The 22,320-nt window shown below is 38.9% G+C and overlaps 1 protein-coding gene and 1 long non-coding RNA gene across 4 annotated transcripts; both read right to left on the bottom strand.

Moving 5' to 3' along the window:
* Positions 1-5,907: 5,907 nt before the first annotated feature.
* Positions 5,908-13,142, bottom strand: LOC144712287 (uncharacterized). Of its 3 annotated transcripts, none has more exons than XR_013583765.1 (3): positions 7,605-13,142; positions 6,135-7,533; positions 5,908-6,055 (listed from the first exon to the last, which is right to left on the bottom strand). It is a non-coding gene; the product is annotated as an uncharacterized LOC144712287 (long non-coding RNA). The 3 variants fall into 3 exon arrangements; XR_013583766.1 differs by having other exon boundaries at positions 6,135-8,414; positions 11,149-13,142; XR_013583764.1 differs by having other exon boundaries at positions 6,135-13,142.
* A 354-nt stretch (positions 13,143-13,496) lies between these two features.
* On the bottom strand, positions 13,497-15,678 carry LOC144712163 (Tetratricopeptide repeat (TPR)-like superfamily protein). The gene is made up of 2 exons (XM_078586359.1): positions 13,957-15,678; positions 13,497-13,834 (listed from the first exon to the last, which is right to left on the bottom strand). The coding sequence occupies exons 1-2, from the start codon at positions 15,588-15,590 to the stop codon at positions 13,651-13,653; spliced, it is 1,818 nt and encodes a 605-aa protein (XP_078442485.1). The 5' UTR covers positions 15,591-15,678; the 3' UTR covers positions 13,497-13,650.
* Between the last annotated feature and the right edge of the window lie 6,642 nt (positions 15,679-22,320).

The raw sequence follows: 22,320 nt of genomic DNA, 5'->3' as shown, positions 1-22,320 counted from the left end.
TGTATCACTACTTAGTGGGATGACTAATTAAGGTTTAGTGCTTTACCATACCGAAAGTCATTCTAGGAACATCAACCAAATGCAGGACAGACACGGAAGCTGGTAATGGTTAAGGTTCCAAGGGAAAGTTAATATGCTCATTGTATATTTTAGGGCATGAAGCATTGTTTGGCACCCCACGGGACGGAAACTCAACTTATCAATTGGTTTATATCAATTCTGTATTAACTAACCATATATTGATATAATTAGTTAGCTTGGTAAATAAAGGTCAGGGGCCTCTGGAATCATTAACTAGACTAATACATGGTCCTAGATGATCACATGAAAATACTCTTCTATATGTCAAAATGTATACATTAAGTTTACTAGTTTGTATGAAAAATTCCCATCTAATATTATTAGGTCAAGGCCCTAGCAAAATTCACCCAAGATAGAATTATTCAAGTGCCTCTCCTTCTCCCCTCTCCCCTTGGTTCCCCTCCACTCACAATGAGATCGGAACACTATAAAAAAGATAGTGGATCAATAATGGGAACCATTGACATAAAGGATGAGATCCAACATGCCAGGGATGAGGTGGAATCATCTAGAGGCTAGACACATGATAATCTCAACATGTCGCACTTGAGGAATAGAGAAATCACAAATCCAATCTGTGCCAAGGTGATCTGGTCATCGGGTTTTGAAGATCTATTATGAATTCATTTTACATCTTCTAGTAAGAATATCATCAATGTCTTACTTAAATCACAGCCCTACAACCCAACACATTTTTGTCACTAGTCATAAGCCATCTGTTGAAAAGGATGGATGACTGATGATAGAAAATGATAGACATACAATGACAAATTATGGATAACTGATGAAAAAAAATGACAACATAAGATGAAAGGAGATAGATATCTGATGAATGAAATTGACAAAAAGACAATGAAATAGGATGGATGACTTATGATCGGAAATGACATACATACTATGAAAGATGATGGATGACAATGGAAGAATGGGATAGTGGAGAAAACTCAAATCAAATATTTTTTAATTTCGATTAGTAATGTACTATATTATATTCAAAAATGATACTTATATATTATATAATTAATATGTCTTATGATGGTGACTTTTGCTATGATGATGATAACCAATGTCAATGAAGGCATCATGGAGAACGATATGGCGGTTATTAATGACTATGACTGTTCTTGGTCAGGACAACATTTATGATTATTGTTGACGAAGATGATTTCGACGACGATGAAACTCTCATAAGGATGAAAGTAGGCAACACTGATGGAAGCTTCATCATGAAGAATGATGATTGACAACAACATGTAGTGCTCGGACAATGGGTGTCATTGACAGATTATGACCATCATAGATGATGATTTGTCATTACCGATGATCATGAATGTTGGTAGGAAGGTGGATATCAGTGACATCAGGAGAATAATTTATTAAAATGACAACAATTATTTCTGCTGGCTATGACTGTTATCAATGGCGATTTCTCAAAAAATGCTAAGGTCCACTATGTTGTCAACAAAGATGACCTTGTGTCAATGATGATGATGACATCAACAACATACAACCATGAAGGAATTGATGGTGTTGGCATTTGCATTTTGACTTAATTTGGCTTGAGTGCATTATCCATTGGGCCCTTTTCTTGAGTTATGTGCGTATGATACATAGACTGTGATTATCAATTTTATCGGATGTCTCTGACATTATTAACTTAACGTTTGGACTTGGATTTTATTTCTGAGGAAATATTGGGGTTCAGACCTGTTTTGTGTGCATATGGGGACCAGGCTTATGAAAATCATATTCTGAATTACAGTCTATTTTGATGATACAGCATTGGCAACTGCCAAAAAAGACAACTTATTTTAATATTTATTTTAAATGTTAATAAAATAAATATTATCACTGTGATATTAATTATTATCCTTTAAATATCTCCTTGGCATTCCCTATTATTTTGATTATTAAAATATAAATATTTAAAAATATCATGTATAATTGTGTTGCTTGAACCGGACGTCCTCAAATACTAAATAACCCCAAAAATGGTTCATTATCATTTAATCATAGTCTATTCAATTCAATTCATAATCCTATAACTAATTCTCCTCGTATCATCTTCAGCACACTGACTCAAATATGACTTTGAGGTTGTGCTGTTTGCTGCAGGACTTCTGGACACCGATGGTTTTGTTGGTGAGAATTGTTAGAACTAGCATGTGAAATTACTGGAAGAAAGAGAACTATTTCAAGACAGTGTAGATGAGATACGCTGGCAATGATGAAAAGTTCTACTCTACCTCTGCATTTCCTTCCCTAATCTTAATTATTAAATTAGAATATAACTTACAAGTCCTGTCTATTCGTAAAAGTAAGAAAACAGAGTGGAATGTACATAAAGTTACTAATTCCATTTTAATGATTTCCCCAAACCATAAAATTGGAATAATCTATATAATTTTAACAAATTTCCTTGATCAGATTCAGTTTAGAGAGGCAATGAAACATGCATTTGAGCATTCAATGAATGTTTGATGCATTGGACATGTTACTAATTAGATTGCATGTAGACAGACTGAAACAGTCTATCTACTCAACATAGCTTGTCAATAATAATGATTATTCTTTGAGAAAACATAAAGACATCAACTGGCCTATGGTACTAAGTATTCGACATCAAATGTATTCTGTAAATCATATAACTGGACTTTCATTACACATTGTGAAATTTTAGGGGGTTTAATGAATTTGAAAAGGTTGAAAAAATGCCATAAAATACAATTATAGAAAAATACCTAGAAAGAAGAAGAGTGACTTGTCTAACTGAAACTAGAGTAGACTAGTTTTCAATTCTATGTTGTTGAATTTTCAGATAAGCTGGATCATCTGCATTTATGAGTCTAACAAAATGTATGGCAATCCTCTTTCTTCTACTAATTTTTTTGTACATTCTAATTTTTTGTGTTCCCTGGAATGAGTCATAGTGGGCTAAAAGAGATGTGATGTTATATTTAAGTGCATTCGTTGGCTTTTAGAATTAGATGTAACAGATTACTAATTAAATTTAATGCGGAATTTTTCCTAGTATATTTGATATTACATGTCATTTTCTTCAATTATCAAGATTAACACGAAGAGCAAAAAAGTCAGTCATTCATAGTGAGAGAGAGGGCGGGAGGGAAGGGGAGAAAGGGATTGGGGTTCCAATCTGATCCATGGAAAGTTTGATCTGATTGAACATTCAATCGGTCTAATTTGAACCTGGATAATTTGGGACAACAAATCGATTTGGAGTCGATCCAACTCTTTGTGTGTCTCTCTCTCTCTTTATCAAAGTGAGAGAGAGAGAGAGATAAAGAGAACCAAAGGGAGAGAGAGAAAGATAGCGAGAGAGAGAGAGAGCCAAATAGAAAAAAAAGCAAGAGAAATAGATGAAGAGCCAAAGAGCAGAGAGAGAGAGAATCAGGGAGAGAACAAGCAAATGAGAGAGACAGAGAACAAAAGAGTGAGAACGAGAGAGAGAGACAGAGCGAGAGAGAACGAGATAAAAAGTGAGAGATATAGAGAGCCAATGGGAGAGAGAGAGAGAGAGAAAGCGAGACAGAGATAGATAACCAGAGAGACAGAGCGAGAGAGATAGAAAACCAGAGAGAACAAGAGAATGAGAGAGAACGAGAGCAAAAGAGAGAGAGAACAAGCAAGAGAGAGAGAGAGAACGAGAGAGATAATTAGAGAGAACAAGCAAGAGAGAGAACGAGAGCAAAAGAGAGAGAGAGCCAAAGGGAGAGAGAGAACGAGAGAGATAATTAGAGAGAACAAGCAAGAGAGAGAGAGAGCCAAAGGGAGAGAGACAACGAGAGAGATAATTACAGATAGTGTTCACCGTCCCGATATCCGTCTGATATCCGGTATCGGACAACCGATATCCGATATCCGGAAAAAAATGGGACGGTTCCGGATATTGGATATCGGATATCGGGCGATATCCGTCTATAAGTGGTTAGACGGATATCGATACCGGATATCAGAGGGGGAGGGACGAGACGGATATCGGACGCCGGATATCGGTTTTCGATATCCGGATAGAATTTTTCCATATGGGATTGTAATTTTAAAATTTTAAAATATCATGATAACGAGGGTAAAATTGCGTAATATAGTTAATAAAAATAACAATAAATTTAATATTACATAACAACTAATGTTATTAAGAAATTAATATATTATTATTTAAAGAAAACAAAATTGTGTTATATAGTTAATAATTGGAATAATAAATTTAATATGACCTAACAACTAATGTTATTAGGTAATTAATATATTGTCATTTTAAGGAAATAAAATTGTGTAATATAGTTAATAAAAATAACAATAAATTTAATATTACATAACAACTAATGTTATTAAGAAATTAATATATTTTTATTTTAAGAAAACAAAATTGCGTTATATATTTAATAAATGGAATATTAAATTTAATATGACCTAACAAATAATGTTATTAGGTAATTAATATATTGTCATTTTAAGGAAATAAAATTGCGTAATATAGTTAATAAAAATAACAATAAATTTAATATTACATAACAACTAATGTTATTAAGAAATTAATATATTTTATTTTAAGAAAACAAAATTGCGTTATATATTTAATAAATGGAATATTAAATTTAATATGACCTAACAAATAATGTTATTAGGTAATTAATATATTGTCATTTTAAGGAAATAAAATTGCGTAATATAGTTAATAAAAATAACAATAAATTTAATATTACATAACAACTAATGTTATTAAGAAATTAATATATTTTTATTTTAAGAAAACAAAACTGCGTTATATATTTAATAAATTGAATATTAAATTTAATATGACCTAACAAATAATGTTATTAGGTAATTAATATATTGTCATTTTAAGGAAATAAAATTGTAATATAGTTAATAAAAATAACAATAAATTTAATATTACATAACAACTAATGTTATTAAGAAATTAATATATTTTTATTTTAAGAAAACAAAATTGCGTTATATATTTAATAAATGGAATATTAAATTTAATATGACCTAACAACTAATGTTATTAGGTAATTAATATATTGTCATTTTAAGGAAATAAAATTGCGTAATATAGTTAATAAAAATAACAATAAATTTAATATTACATAACAACTAATGTTATTAAGAAATTAATATTTTGTTATTTTAAGAAAACAAAATTGCGTTATATAGTTAATAAATGGAATAATAAATTTAATATGACCTAACAACTTTAAGAAAATAAAATTGCGTTATATAGTTAATAATTTGAATAATAAATGTAATTTTAACTAACAACTAATGTTATTAAGAAATTAATATATTTTTAATTAATGTAAAATAAAATTCCGTATAAAGTTAATAAGGTTACTAGGGTAGAGTGTAATATATTAGTGGAATTGTTATGAGAATGCCTGACAAGTGACAACTAATGTTTTATTGAAATTAATAAACTATATTTTTATGTGAATAAAACTGCAGAAAATATGTAATACCATAATTAGATAGTTGTAGAATTGTTATTTTTAACTAACAACTAATGTTATGAAGAAATTAATATACTGTTATTTTAAGAGAATAAAATTGTGTAATATAGTTAATAAATTTAATAGACGAGTAAGTATACTTCTTGGTAGTATATTTAATTACAGGGATTAATTTTTTTGATTGATATTAAGATTATTTATTGGATAGTTGGAGGAATATAGTAATGTCGGATATAAATTTATAACAGGAACTGAAAGTGTCTATTTAAATTGATATAAATTTTAATATTATGGATTCATTTGAATCGTCGTAGTAATTTAGCGATATTCAATTACATTTTTAGAAAATGTATCAAAATTTAAATAAATTCAAAAGAATCCATACACGCCGTTAATTCGACATTTGTAGCAAAATTCATATGTATGCTATGACTGTGGCTCTGTCAAAAAAACGTAGTCCCAATGGCTCTGTCAGAGATTTGTGCTAACTTGATCATCACCTGCATTGCAGAAGATAAGAGATCAGTAACGATAATTACGTAGAAATAAGAACATCTAGTTCAGATATGTGATGTGTACCTCGAGCACATGCGACCACACCATCTTCTCCGTCGTCAACATCCTCATCTAGCTCAACGTCATTGTACCACCATTTGTTGTCCGCACGGAGCCAACACTTCACAGTGATTAGTGTTTGGATGCTTATAGGCGACAGACGTGATCGCTTGTACGTGACAAAAGCATTGCCAATCGAGAACATGCGCTCGACAGGGGCGCTCGTCGCACATACGGATAATAGGTCCCTCGCAACGACCGCAAGGGGAAACGCTTCGACCCCGTCGTGGGCCACCAAGATAGTGGAGTGAACACACCCTCATTTGGCAAAGTCTATGCAAGGAACTGGTTGAACTCATCCCACGCCGACCTCATTGTCACCGGTGCCGGTTGCACGTGCCGCATAGTGCTGTTAAGCCACTCGTCCAACTCTTCACCTCTTGGCTGCCTCTCCTCAGTGGCCCCTCTCGGGCCACGGCTCGACCAGTCACCGGGTAACAACGACCATACGTATGCGATGGTCGCTTCTCGGACGCACGGGCGGAGCATTGACCCTTTGTGGATTAGATCCATCAATGCCGCGGCCGTGATCGCCTCATTCGCCCACAATATCTCAGCATACTGTGCAAGCTTGCAATGCATCGCTCAACACGCCTGCGCCATGTTCGAACGATCTTCTTCGTGCAAGCGTCGAACGGATGTGAAGAATGTTCCATCTTCGATTTGCTGGACCACTTCCTCCATGTGAACCTTGAGGTCGTCTATAAGATACAAGACATCTCAGATCCCCGGCGTCACTGTCTTGCAAACATGATCAGTTGATACGGCGAAACGACTAAGGATGCGACAAAACTCTTTTACCAACTCCCACTCGTCCTTCGACAACTTCGATGACGTTGCCTTCGGGCCAAAAGCCGTCGAGACTTCGTCAAGTACATCACGCTTCTTCACGGCGGCCGCCAACATAGTGTACGTGCTATTCCATCGAGTTGGACAGTCTAAGACGACCATGTTGGAGTCCCCGACTTCGAGGTCATTTTCACAATCCTGCGTATAGAGTTCTCTCCGTCGCGTAGAGCTCTGAATACTCCGCACTAGAGTGTGTACCTTTGCAACTGCATCACCCAAACATAACGGCTTGCGTGGTCCCTCATTGTCATCAGACACTGAGTATATATCACCGAGATCATTGTCGTGGTCGCTGTCGTAGTGCTCTGCTGTCCTCGTCACGTCGCCTTCTTCGAGTTCCACACCTTGGGCCGAAGGAATACCGAAGCTTTTCATCGCCGCTTGCACGACAATATTCAGAATGTGTGCCACACATGGGGCGTGCCTCCTGGCGGTAAACGTTGGGTTTACGCTCTTATTCCAATGCCAACATCCTCTTATTCGCCGTGGCATTGTTAGTAGTAACGGCATAGACCTGCATAATTACGTTGCACATTTCAAGGCACAAGTTCAACTAATAAAATGAGATAGATGCTGAGTGCTGACCTTCGTCCGCAGACAGAATTCATCGAGTGCTTGGAGAACAATGGATGCCATGTTCTCCCCATCGTGCTTGCCGACGATTTCTCGGATGGCAAGTACCCGCTTTCTTTACGTTCATGTGTCGTCCACCCAGTGGACGACGATGCCTAGCAATCTAGTCCCGTTCTCTGCAGTCCACGCATCTACGGTGAGTGACACTCGGGCCACACTCTCCCAGAGCTTCCTCACATCATGTTTCATTCGGTCGTGCATTTGGATTGTCCACCTCTTTATGACCTTCGCACTTGGAGGATCCAAGTCGATAAGCGTCGCATAATGCCACATTTCTTTGAAGGCGACATTGTTAACAATGCTCCAGGGTGAATCAGGCAGGCATACAAATCGTGCAATGAAATTCTTCGTCTCATCTAGAGTGTGCCCTCTAATCGACCCCCATCGGCTAGGCTCTCCCTGTTGTTTGCTCTGCATTCTGTCAATGATGCGTGTCTGACCAAGGTCTTCAGGGGCTTCACCCTTCAGTTCCGCGTGATGAGCTGGATGGCAGGATTTGAAGTGTCGCCAAAACACATTTGTGCTTTTGTCGGTTTGCCTCTTTAGGGGTTTCCTCTTATTGTGCGGGTTCAACTCTTGGCACAGTAAGCATGTATAGTATCCATCTTCCATCTGTTCGAATTAGTCAATGATGACTGAACGATTCGAACGAGGTTGACTCTGTACGGCATGAGAAGTTTCCACCTCCGTACGTTGGGGGCCTACAGCTCCTGACCCAAATCTTTCTTGGGCTGGGTCAAGCCTCCGAGTGGGTTCAAGTTTCTGATCTCATAATTTGGTAAGCAAAAAGTCAACACAATGGCATCATATGATGCCGAACTGCGATTTAAGTTATGGATTACGTAACGGGTGCAATGAATACGATAATGTAATAAATAATGAAAAAAGGAGAATGGAATATGCAAGTAAAGGAAGAACGATAGATATTCAAGCAAGAATTATTGAGACAGAGAGCATGATAATGAGGTGAGATGAAGAAAGCAGAATTATAGAATTGAAGAGGGGGGAGAGAACGTAAGAGGGGGGAGAGAACGAGATGGGAGATGTAGAGGTAGAGAGTTATAGATGGTCAGAAAAGAGTGAGGGAGAGTTGGAGGTTGGAAGATAAATTAATAATCATAAGAGAAGAAAGTAGAAGAAGAATATGGGGAAGAAAGGAAGAAAGGGGTAGAGGAGGAGATTGAAGATGAAGAAGGAGAGAAAAACAAGGGAGAGAACGGCATCACATGATGCCAAACTGTGATTTAAACCATGAATTAAGTAACGGATGAAACGAATACCACAATTAAACAAATAGTGAACCAAAGGAGAATGGAATATATTGATAAAGGAAGAACGTTAGATATACCAGCAAAATTGAGATTGAGGTGCGAGGAAGAATGCACGTTTATACAGTTAAAGAGGCGGGGTCAGAACGTGAGGGATGCCGAGCGAGGGAAAAAAACAAAGAGGAGAAAGAGGAGGAAGATAAAAATAGAGCAGAGGAATGTAGAAAAGGAAATTAAAGAATAAGAAGAAGTGTAAATAAGAAGAAAAGGGTTGATGAAGAAATTAAAGTAAAAGAAGAAGAGAAAAACGAGGGGGGGGGGAGGGGGAGAATAAAAACGTGGAACAAGTAAATGAAGAAGATGAAGAAGAGTGAAAAACCAGAGAAGAGGACGAAGAGAGTAAATGCAGAATGGCACAAAAAAAAAGAAGAGAAAGAGGAGGGGAAAAAACGAAGAAGAGAAAATCGAAGAAGAGAAGAAAATACTGAATAAAAAGGTCGAATAGGAATTTAAAGAAGAAGAAGAAGAGAGAAAAAAACAAGAAAAGGGAAGTAAAATGTAGAGGATGAAATTAAAGAAGAAGAAGAGAAAAACGAGGGGGGAAAAAAAAAAGAGAGTAAGAACGTGGGAGAAGTAAATAAAGAAGAGGAAGAAGAGGGAAAAAACAAAGAACAGGAAGGAGAGAATAAAAACCAAGAAGAGAAAAAGGAGAAAGTGAAAAAAGAAGAGATTAAAGCGGTGGAGTTGGAAAAATAAGAAGAAGAGTAAGAGAAAAAAAGAAGAAGAGAAAAAAACAAGAAAAGGGAAGTAAAAGGTAGAGTATGAAATTAAAGAAGAAGAAGAAGAAGAGAAAAACGAGGGGGGAGAAAAAAAAGAGAGTAAGAACATGGGAGAAGTAAATAAAGAAGAGGAAGAAGAGGGAAAAAACAAAGAACAGGAAGAAGCGAATAAAAACCAAGAAGAGAAAAAGGAGAAAGTGAAAAAAGAAGAGATTAAAGCGGTAGAGTTGGAAAAATAAGAAGAAGAATAAGACAAAAATAGAAGAAGAAGAAGATCAATTATTAGGAATAAGAGAAGAAACAAGAAGAAGAAGAAAAATATGGAGAAGAAGAGAAGAAAAAAACCAAAGAAGAGAAAAAAAAAGTAGAACAGGTAAATAAAAAAGTAGAAGAAGAAAAAAACAAAGAAGACGCAGAGGAGGAAAAAAAACAAGAAGAGAAAAAGGAGAAAGTGAAAAAGGAAGAGATTAAAACGGTAGAATAGGAAAATAAAGAATAAGAATAAGAGAAAGAACATGGAAAGATTCAAAGAGTGTGATAGGATTAGGGTAACGATTCAAAGTGTCATTCCACTTCAATGGAATGACAGAAAAGGTGAGTGACAGAGTGAGAGAGAGGGTGGAAGAGAGAAAATTGAGAGAGAGGGTGGAAGGGAGCAAGGGAGAATGTGAGAAGGCAGGGAGACTTATAGAGATAGAAATATAGAGAGGAACAGAGAATGCGATAGAATTCGATAAGAAAGGGAGAATTAGAGAAAGAATTACACTGGAATTGGATGAGAGAAAGGGAGAGTCACAGAGTGAGATAAAGGGCGAAAGAAAGCAAATTGGGAGAAAGAATTACAGAATTAATCACAGAGTAGGAGAGAATGAGAGAAGAAAGGAAGAGTTAAATATTAGAAGATAGAAAGAAACATAGATTGCCATGGAATGAGAGAAGAGGAGGAGAATTAGAGGAATAATTCCAGTGAAATGTAATTTGAGAACGAAAAAAGGATAGTAAGAATGAGAGAGTAAGAGAGAATAAGGAAAGAAATTCCGCTCAAGATTTAAGAATAATTCCGCTCAAGAATAATTCAAGCATAATTTAAAAAATAATAATAATTCAATCATAGCAGAAGAAAAAAACTTTGCATTCTCAACACAACACCTACTTGTGATGGATCCTCTTTCTCATTAAATTACTACTTTGTCTCCTTTCCATTCGAAGATCAAGAACAAAGTCATGGATCAGATTTCAACAAATTAACAAAGCGAAAATAAGAAGATCATTGCGTGACAAGATTTTTTTCATCTTTTGAGTTTTACTTTCTCTCTTTTCCATTCAAAGATCAAGAACAAAGTTTCGCATCGCAGTATAAAAAATTACAAAGTGGAAATAAGAAGATCATTCAGCAGGATTTCATTGCGCTACAAGATGAAAGCAGCAGGAAATGAACAGAAGACCTACCTCTGTTGCCGCAGCCGTCCTCCGCCGTCTAAGCCGTCTAAGCTCCACAGAGTCCGTCCCGATACCGAGTCACCGTGTATTTTCGATTCAAAAATTTTGAATCGAAAATACATGGTCAACCTTACAAAAATTAAGAAAAAGGTTGATCCGATGTGGATATCAGTTTTCGATATCCATGATCCGATATCCGATACCGGCATCTGTCCCCGTGAGACGGAGACGGATGCCGAATCGGAACGGATATCGGTATCGGATATCGGCACTGTAGCAGCCGATATCCGATACCGATATCCGATATCCGGATATTGAAAAAACAGGATACCGGAATTTGCCATTCCGGTATCCGGTACAGTATCCGTCCCGATACTGGCATCCGGTACCGGTATCGGGACGGGCAAACACTGATTAGAGAGAACAAGCAAGAGAGAGAACGAGAGCAAAAGTGAGAGAGTAAGAGAGAGAGAGAGAGAGAGATAGAGAAAGAGAGAGAGTGAGAGCGATAGAGAAAGACAGAGAGAGAGAGTCAGAGAGGGAAAGTGAGAGAGAGAGAACGAGAGAGATAGTGAGATAGAGAAAGTGAGAGAGAGAGAGAGCAGTAGAGAAAGTGAGAGGGAGAGAGAGAGCAGTAGAGAAAGTGAGAGAGAGAGAGAAGTAGAGAAAGTGAGAGAGAGAGAGAGCAGTAGAGAAAGTGAGAGAGAGAGAGAGCAGTAGAGAAAGTGAGAGAGAGAGAGAGAGAGAGAGAGAGAGAGAGAGAGAGAGAGAGAGAGAGAGAGAGAGAGAGAGAGAGAGAGAGAGAGCAGTAGAGAAAGTGAGAGAGAGAGAGAGCAGTAGAGAAAGTGAGAGAGAGAGAGAGCAGTAGAGAAGGTGAGAGAGAGAGAGCAGTAGAGAAGGTGAGAGAGAGAGAGCAGTAGAGAAAGTGAGAGAGAAAGCCAAAGAGAGAGAGAGAGCAGTGGAGAAAATGAGAGATAGAGAGAGAGCAATAGAGAAAGTGAGAGAGAGAGCCAAAGAGAGAGAGAGAGCAGTAGAGTCAAAGAGAGAGAGAGAGAGCAATAGAGAAAGTGAGAGAGAGAGTCAAAGAGAGAGAGAGAGAGAGAGCAGTAGAGAAACTGAGAGAGAGAGAGAGAGCAATAGAGAAGGTGAGAGAGAGAGCCAAAGAGAGAGAGAGCAGTATAGAAAGTGAGAGAGAGAGCCAAAGAGAGAGAGAGAGCAGTATAGAAAGTGAGAGAGAGAGAGAGAGCAATAGAGAAAGTGCGAGAGAGAGAGAGCAGTAGAGAAACTGAGAGAGAGAGAGAGCAAGAGAGAAAGTGAGAAAGCGAGACCCAAAGAGAGAGAGAGAGCAACAGAGAAAGTGAGAAAGTGAGACCCAAAGAGAGAGAGCAATAGAGAAAGTGAGAAAGAGAGAGCAATAGAGAGAGAGAGAGCCAAAGAGAGAGAGAGAGAGAGAGAAAGTGAGAGAGAGATGGAGAGTCAAACGGAGAGAGAATGAAAGACAGAGCCAAAGAGAGAGAGAGAGTTTGTGAGAGAAAAACTGAGAGAGAGAGAGAGACAGAGTCAAATAAAAAGAGAAAGTGAGAGAGAGAGAGCCACAGAGAGAGGGCGAGAGAGAAGGTGAGAGAGTGAGAGAGCCAAAAGGGAGATAGAGAGAGAGAGAGAGAACTAGAGAACTGTTAAAAAACGTCAGTAGAAAAGAAGGTGAATTGGGATCTCACGATCTTCGATCATTAAGTCAATCAGGCCGAAACATTAGAGAACAAAAGAGAGACGGGATCTGAGGATGGTCAGGGCAATAGGCAGAGCTGCCCAGCTGGAAAACAAAGTATGATAAGAAAAGCCTCAATGATCAAAGGTCTTCCTAAGAGAGAGAGAGAGAGAGGGAGAGAGAGAGGGAGAGAGGGAGAGAGGGGGAGAGGGAGAGAGAGGAGGGAGAGAGGGAGAAAGAGGAAGGGGAGAGAGAGAGAGGGAGAAAGAGGAAGGAGAGAGAGAGATGTGGAGGGAGAGAGAGAGGGGGAGGGAGAGGGAGGGAGAGGGAGAGAGAGAGAGAGAGAGAGAGAGAGAGAGGGGGGGAGAGAGAGAGATGGAGGGAGAGAGAGAAGGAGAGAGAGAGAGAGATGGAGGGAGAGAGAGAAGGAGAGAGAGAGAGAGATGGAGGGAAAGAGGGAGAGAGAGGAAGGAGAAAGCGAGAGAGAGAGAGAGATGGAGGGATAGAGGGAGAGAGGAAGGAGAAAGAGAGAGAGATATGGAGGGAGAGAGAGAAATGAAGGAGAGAGAGAAAGGAGAGAGAGAGAGAGAGAGGTGAGAGAGAGAGAGAGAGAGTAGACTACTCTTAGATGTGCTGGTCTTCCGCAGTCTGCAGTCCCAGCTGATGGGACTCTCTAAATAAGATCTTCGCCTCTACAGTATGTCAAGGAGTACAACTTTCCATTTTCCAAGGACTTTCCCGAGCTAGCCAGAGTTGACCAAAAGAGCAAAATACAAGTCAACCATCGACTCACAGCGCATAGATCACTTGCCAGAGAGCAGCGGCATAGCCTTCCCTGGAGCAGCGGCTCGTGAAGAAGAAGACAGCGCCTTCTTCTTCATCTGCTCAAGAAGCCGGTGCGCTTCTCGAATCTCATCCTTGGCGTTCAACCCATGATTCTCCCACGCATCGATCACCTTCTGCTGAAACTCCAAGCCCAGAACAAAACTGCAACCAAAAAAAAAAACCCACAAACCTCAACCCGGGTCATCAAATTCACCATGAAAAAGACCATCTTTGGGCAAAAACCCATTGACCCACTTCAAAAAAACTCAGCTTTTCCCAATTACCTTCCCATGGCAGCATAAGCATTGGCCAGGTTCTGGCAGGCTTCTATGGCGTCGGCGTGGTGCGGGCCGAGCGCCGTGTCCATGACGTCCTTGGCCAAGGCAAACATCTGCGCCGCCGACTGCGGCCGGTCGAGCTCCATGTAAGCGGCCCCAAGGTTATTGTATATGTAGCCAAGGCCAAAGTGCTTGGCTCCAAAGCTCTCCCTCATCCTCTCAGCAGCGTCTTCCAGATGAGGCAGAGCTTCCTGCACCTTGCCAGTGAGCAGCAGCAGCCAGCCGATCCTCGCCGCCGCGCTCGCCGCCGCGTGCTGCTCCCGCGGCAGCCGCTCGGCGATCGCCGCCGTCCTCTTCAGCAGCGCCACCGCCGTCTCGAACTCGTTCATCGTCTCGTACATCATGGCCATCTCAGCGTAGGCCTCCGCCGCCTTCGCCGGCGCCGCCTTCGTCTCCAGGATCTCCCTGCCCAGCTCCAGGCACCGCTTGGCGTCGCCGAATTTCCCCTGGTTGCAGAAGACCTTGGCCATGGAGACGAAGACCGCGGCCCTCGTCTCGCTGTCGGCGGCGGCAGCCCGGGCGGCGGCCTGGAGGAGGTCCGCCGCCTCGTCGAGCCGGCCCATGGCGATGTGGATGTTCGCCGCGTCGATCTCTGCCGCGACGAGCTCGTCCGCCAGCCCCCACTTGCGCAGAGCCCGCCGCGAGAGCTCGTTCTGCTCGAGCGCCGCCGGGTGCTGCTCGAGCCCGGTGTAGACCACGGCGAGCAGCCGCCGGTCCTGCGCCAGCTCCGCCGAGTTCTCCCCAAATTCGGCCCGGTGGAGGTCAATTGCCCGCAGGCAGAAGGGCAGGGCTTCCTTGAAATTGAGCACAGAGACGTAGGCCTCGGCGAGATCGCGGTTGGCCAGGCCGAGCTCTCTGCCATTGCCCTCCATGATCATCTCCTTGATGCGGAGGCAATTGCGGAGGTTCTCCAGGGCCTCCTCGCGGCGGCCGAGCGCCGTCTTCGTCTTCGAGAGCTGCGTCTCCACGGCATGGCTGACGGGCAGGAGATCGAATTGCCCGTCGTCGTCGTAGTCGAGCCGGCGGAGGTGGCGGCTGGCTCTGTTCAGATGGCCGAGGCTGTCGGCGAGCCTGCCCAGGTTGAAGGTGGCGACGCCGGCGAGATGCCGGGCCATGGCGGCCGACACGGCTTCGCCGCCGGCGCCGCCGTCTCCGTCGAGGATTTCCACCGCGCGGAGGGCGAAGGAGAGGACTTGGGCGGGGTCGTCGCCGGTGGAATCGAGGTGTTGGCCGACTTTGAGGCAGGCGAGGCCGAGCCGGGGGTCGTCGGCGGGGAGGGAGGGGGCCACGGCGGCGAAGGCGGCGAGGATTTCTTCCCTGGTTGTGGCCGATTCGAAGGCTTCTTCCAGCGAGGAGAGCTCTTCGACCCGTTGTTCAACGGGGGAAAGGGTAGCCGGGGACGGGGTTTCCGCTAGGGTTTCGAGGTTTCTTCGCTGGGTTTGGCCATGGAGGAGAAGACGCGCGGAGGGGTAGCGACGGGGAGATGGGTTGGAGGGGTATTGAGGCGAGGAGAGGGCGGGGAGAGGGCGCCGGCGCGTTCTGCGGAGGTAGGAGATCAGCGAGGACGAAGCTCTCCTCATGGAGCCGAGCGGAGAGAGGAGCAGGGAGGAGGGAAGAGGGGTGAATGGAACTGAAGAACTTGCTCTTTTTGTGAGGAAGAACTTGTACTGCTCTTGTTTATAAGGTTTTTTCCCCTTCTTTCGGGAATGAAATTATGGACCCATTAATGGGAAATTGTGTAAAAAGTTGGAAGGGTGTACAGAAATGAAGAACTTGCTCCTTTTGTGAGGAAGAACTTGTACTCCCTTGTTTATAGCTTTTTTTTCTTCTTCAGGGGATGGTCTTATGGACCCATTAGAGGGAAATTCTGTGAAAAGTTGGAAGGGTGTACAGAAATGAAGAACTTGATCTATCTGTGAGAAAGAAATTGTACTGCCCTTGTTTGTAACTTTTTTTTCTGGGGATGATCTTATGGACCCGTTAAAGGGAAATTCTGTGAAAACTTTCTCTATTTGTGAGAAATAAGTTGTATAGAATGGACCTGCTCTTGTTTGTAGCTTTTTTTATCTGGGGGTAATCTTTTGAACCCATTAATTGAAAATTCAGTGAAAAGTTGGAAGGGTGTACAGAAACGAAGAACTTACTGTATTTGTGAGGAAAAACTTGTATTGAATGAACTTACTCTTGTTTATAACTTTATTTTTTCTGGGGGTGATATTTTGAACCCATTAATGGGAAATTCTGTGAAAAGTTGGAAGGGTTTACAGAAATGAAGAACCTATTGTATTTGTGAGGAAAAACTTTTATTGAATGAACTTACTCTTGTTTATAACTTTCTTTTTTATGGGGATGATCTTATGAAACCAATGAAGAGAAATAATGTGAAAAGTTTGAAGGGTTTACAGAAATGAAGCGCTTACTACATTTGTGAGGAAGAACTTGTACGAAAGAACTTACTCCTATTTAGAACTTTTTTATCTAAAGATGATCTTATGAACCCATTGAAGGGAAATTCTGTGAAAAGTTAGAAAAGGGGTACAGAAATGAACTTCCTGAATGAAACAACCACTGCTCAGGCATCAAAGTGTTATTTAATATTTTTTCTTTGTGATTTTCATCTATTTAGATTTAATATTTCTTGCGTAAAAAATGTGCTTGGTCTAAGCATATACAAGGATTTTATGGCATTTTGACTTCAAACCATCATCTATCTCTTCCTAAATCGTAAGACACCGAAGACAGATTCTAGATTTATGATCATTCATCTTCAAAATATTTTTTTCTTTAACGACTAGATAATCCAATTAGAGTGTTTCAAAGAAGCCTCTTATTACCACCGCCTGATGATGCAGTCCTCAGACAAATATTTGGGGTCAAATCGTAACAAAATTTAACTTAATGTAGATCAATGGTATGGTAACTCAAAACACCTATACTGCCATAAAAATCTCAACATACTTACAAGATTGGGTTGAGAAACAAGTGAGAAGTTTGTGGATGAAGTTGCAGCATAAAATGGTGGCCAATTTAGGAAAAACTGGTGATGATTAGAAGAAAATTTTCTTATCTGATTGTAAATTTAGTGATAATCTAAAAATTAGGGTTTAAACTTGTTGTTGGTATTTTTGGGATTATTGAATAAAAATATAAGCCTGTACTCACTTAGTAATATCAGATGGTGATGAGTATGGATCATCTCCACAAGGAACGATGATTGTGGATTTAATATTCTTAATATAGTGATTATTGAGATGAGATGAGATGGGATACATGCAAAATATGAAATCCAATGATGATAAAATGTGAAGCAAGATAGTGATATTAAGTTGAAGAGATTAGTTAGTAGATGGTGATAATTAGTGTTTGATAAGGTCGAGCGAATGTGAGAATGAAATAACGATGATGTGAAGAATGAAGTGAATGGGGTCGAGAACAAGTAAAATATGGTAATTGACAAGTAAGTTAATGATATGACGATGATGTGAAGGTGGTAAGAAGTAATTTGGAGAACATATGGAGGTGATGTGATGTTGAGATGTGGTAATGAAATTGATCTAGCTATCAACGATGTTTAGAAAGTACAACATAGGGCGAGGATGTTTACCGTAGATCTGTGTGTTCTACTAGGATCATGGCAATTTGCGAGTGCAGGTAAGCTCCCCATCTTCAATGTTTCTTCTTCCCACACACCTAGGACACTAAGAACGCACGTGATGGATCTCAAGAATTCTATAGTGATTCACGACTCTATTTATAGATCAGAGGGTATGTATAGAAAGAGAGGGTGACGACAAAGCATCCTAAAAATTTCAGCTCAATCGGACCTCTGGATCGTCAGATATAGCACTTTGAAGTTAGACTAACCCTAGCCGTCCATTATTCTCTCTTCTTGCCATCAGTGCAGACGTTCCTCTTTTTCTGTTTTCAGTTAAGGTGTCCAATCATTAGATAGCTAATGATTGGCGTGATTGCCTCATTTTCTGAGAAAGCCACATGTACCTACAAGAAAAAAAAACAAAAAATGGTTTTAAAAATTTATTTTCAGTTCTTGTGATGTGGTAGCGTGTTGCCACACACCCTGTCACAATTTTCCCTCTTTTTCCTTGAATGGCATGCTGTGACACATGTCATTTTTGTCAGAAAAAGGAGAAGATTACCTAATCATTGCTTGACATGCCATGCGCGTATGCGTGTAGTGTCAGCGTTTATTTTCTTTTTTAATCAATTGTAGTGATACTCGTACGCACCACATGTACTATCATAAATTTGGACTTTTATTTTCCTTTTTTTAATTATTAATTCTCTCAGTTTATGAGTATCATATATTGCGATTTACATCACACCATTTTTTCAATTGGTCCACATCGCCCATATGTATAACATATAAAGAAAGTGTCAAATAATGATTGGCGCATTACAACATTGAGATTTCTGATGCCATAATTGCACCTGTTTGAAATGATTTGTGCAGCAAATCATCAGGGATACTCGTGAGTGACCGCCATTTGACAAATCAAATGGCGAGACATGGCGAACACATATTCAAGGCAAAAACTATATTAATAAATCAATGCAAAAAATATATTAAGTCATAAAAATATAATATATATATATATGGACTTAGAAAATTCATTTTCTTGAAAATAAGTTCAAAAAGTTAATAAAAAATATATTCCGAATAAGAAAATTAAGTTCTTTAAGAATATGATGTCAAACAAATCCTTAAAAATATGATTAAATCCAAAAATTCTGATTATCTCTCTAAAAATAGGTTTAATCATTGAAAGGTTGATAATATACATTTATGATTATTTTAATGCATTAAAATGTGTAATATTTCACTGAAATAACCCAATAATTCATGTGTTATCACTTAGCTCATCCCAATGAAAATAATCAAGGAATACATATTTCCAACCCAAAACCTCCTAAAGGTAGGGCCTAAATTAATTTTGAAGCTTCTTAATCATGTTGTTCTTCCATTTTAGATTTTTCTGGGGTGATGGGGATGATTCTCCCTTCTCTTTTGACAAGTTGATGAGATTTTTTCACCCAGACATGCATCATTAAGCCAACAGCACAAAACACTCAAGTGACATACCCAAAAACAAGACTACATGATCCATACATCAAGGATTATAAGGTAATTTTGCTATGAAGAGAGAAACATAATTAAAAAAGAAATATGTTTAAATTAATGAGTTTCCTTTGTCAACACAAAGGAATGAGTTGGCTTGCTTAGAATTTTTCTTTGTAATTCAATTTTAATTGAAATTACAATTTGAATTAAAATTTGAAGAAAAATGAAAATTAGGACACTTCTTAGAATAATTATATAAATAATATTTGAGTTCTTTCCTTTCTATTCGTCCTATGTGTTCTTGTTTGACCAAGTCAACCATTTTGAAAGTGACCTTGCGCTCTGAGGATTAGACCTGCTCTCATGATCATACTTGAGTTTATATATTTGAGTGATTTAGGGATTTTATTCTTGATAGATGAATCTTGTATTGAAATGTCCTCACAATTTACTCACTTCAGGCATGTTGGGACAAACTCCATGGTAGGATATCAACTTATGTAAGGACTGCCACAAAGGTTTTTCAAGATCGCATAGTTCTTATATGTTTTATACCTCATGAGGATATGTGATTCAGTGGGAGTTGGTATTTAGATGCTTATTTAGTTCATGAATAATTATCTTATTTTCAATCTGATAACTTGCAAATTAACATGATTAACTAATGAATGTTACATTATATTTATGTGTTTTAATGACTATATTTGCATGTTATCATATTAAAATAAAGATAAATCACTTACACTTTCATTTTACTATTATTTCTGATTTTTTATCATTTTTTACATGGAATTTAACCTCATTTCAGTGAAGACATATTTTTTACAGGGCTTTAAATACTTGGATAAAGGTTGGTAAGTGTTCTCATGATTTTTCTGGAATTTTTACATATTTTATATAATTTTTTGACTATTATATAGCCAAGAAATGATTTTTATATATTTAAATAATACATATTTAATTTATTTGGCATTTTATAATGTATTTATATATATATTAAAGGGCATCCATGTCATTCGCCCGAAATTCGGACGAATGAGTGGATAATTATTATTAAATAATAAGAGAGAGAGAGAGATTAAATTTTTTTTTATATGCCCACCGACATGCACGTGCGCAGCGTGCATGCGGCGTCACGTTGCCGCGTGCATTTAATGCATGCGGAAAACGACATTTTTGGATTCAACGCTTTACGGCGTCGATTTTCCGCGTACACGCAGAAATCGACGCCGTAAACAATAAAAAAAACTAAAACGGTATGCTCACCATTTTTTTTTAATTATAGGACTTGGAGAAATGCCTATCTTCCACCCCAAAGTAAGATTGACTCAATGAAAGAATAAAAACAATCAAGTAGGCTCGGCTTAGTGAAGGGTGGCGTAGTGGGGGTCCTCAATTGACACAACTCTCTACCTTTTTCCATAGTGCTTTGGTCTTCCATCCTTTTAGTCCTATCCCCTACACACCCACTAGATTCCCTAGCCATTTGGAAATTGACTCCCACATTATCCAAAATCAAGGGTTGTTTTATTTTTGCATGATCATGATCCGCTATATAAAGCCAAACTTCCCTACACGTGTAATTCGAATTCATGGATGAAGAAGGTCTCCTAAAGGTGGGTTTTCAATTATACATGGAATTTATATGACACAAAAACAAAGGTTTGCAATACTAAGCACATGAAATGTTCTCCCCCACTAAATTATGCAATGTCCTCAATGCATGGGAACGGATCATAAATATAATTCAGAAGTTCAGAATTGCAAACCTGCTTTGGCGTGATCTTTGAAGAACTTACTAATGATGAGCCGACATCTCGTTATCATGTGTGTGAATTGTGCTTCTTCTTCTCTTATTCCTGGAAAACTAAAAACCAAAAACAAAACAAAATAGCAATCTAGGGAAATAGATTAGTTCCCATAAAGTGAAATCAAAGAAAAATGCGAATAAGGAAAGAAAGAAAAATGGCGAGCTAGATAAATTTAGAGTCATACAAATGGCTCTATCATGAACTTTGGAATCCATAATTCCTTATGCGATATTTTTTTAAATGGTTCTAAGATCGATTTGGGAATCCACACTTTTCTCCCCTTATTTTGGGTTGAAATACCTTTTGTGCTCGTCGACATATATCGCATAGGGATCCATCTTTGGTGCTCATACATCCATTGATTCCCTAGATACTCACTCCTATGATCCGCATATCTCCTTCTTATGTCAAAATCTGGAATCTTCCTTTCATTTATGCATCTATTTTCCTTCTTCAGTAAGGCAGCAAAATTTTTAGTCAATGATTCATTCTCCATTTTTAACTTTTCTAACCTTTCATGCATCTCACTCTTTTGATCATTTAATTTCTTCATATCATTTCTCAAGTGGAGATTAACTATTTTTAAAGCAAAAAGTCCCACTTGAGATGATATGCATGATGGTTTACAGAAATTTTGAGACGGTGGACTAATGGATGATAATGGTGAATCATGTGTTTTAGGAAAAGGACTAGGTTGAGAAGATAAATCATCCACCATTGTTTCTTCCTTAGGAATGTAATCCTCAAAGTGTACACTTTTGCTATCAGAAATATCTAAACTAAGGGACACAATATTATATTCTTTTCTAAGGATTACCTCTCCCTCCTCAATATCAATCATAGCTCTAGCTGTTTTCAAGAAAGATCTACCAAGAACTAAGGGGGTTTTCTTTGATTTTCCTTCAAGGATAAAAAAATCAGATCTGAATCGAAACCCCTCTATATCAATACAAATATTGGAGATTTTTTCTTTAGATGTTATCTGGACTCCATCATCAAAACAAACAACATCAGAAGAGGGAATGACCTTTCCTATAGGGTGTCTCACAAACATAGAAGAAGGTATGATATTCAGATTGGAACCAAGATCTATAACGACATTTTTGAATTTTGTTCCTCCAATTTCACATATAATTTTGTACTCTCTTTGTTCCAACGACTTCTTATATAAGTTCCTTCTCCTAGAAGGTTTTCCTAAAGGTTTTTCTAATGTGATTTGAAGGTTTTTGAGTGTTGGCTCTCCTACTTTATCTCCTAATTGGACTAATCCTCCACTATTGTCTTTGCTTACTATGTCTCCACTTTGACATTTATCATTCTCTATTTTTGTAATTCTTTCATTAAACTCCATCATATGATCCTTCACTTGAGACATCATGGATATCATAGTTTGGACAACCAGAACTATTTGAGAATGAT

This window comes from Wolffia australiana, chromosome 14 (genome assembly GCF_029677425.1).
Source record: "Wolffia australiana isolate 7733 chromosome 14, ASM2967742v1".
Lineage (NCBI taxonomy): Eukaryota > Viridiplantae > Streptophyta > Magnoliopsida > Alismatales > Araceae > Wolffia > Wolffia australiana.
Note: the sequence above shows the minus strand (reverse complement) of the source record. Positions and strands in the feature narration are given on the sequence as shown.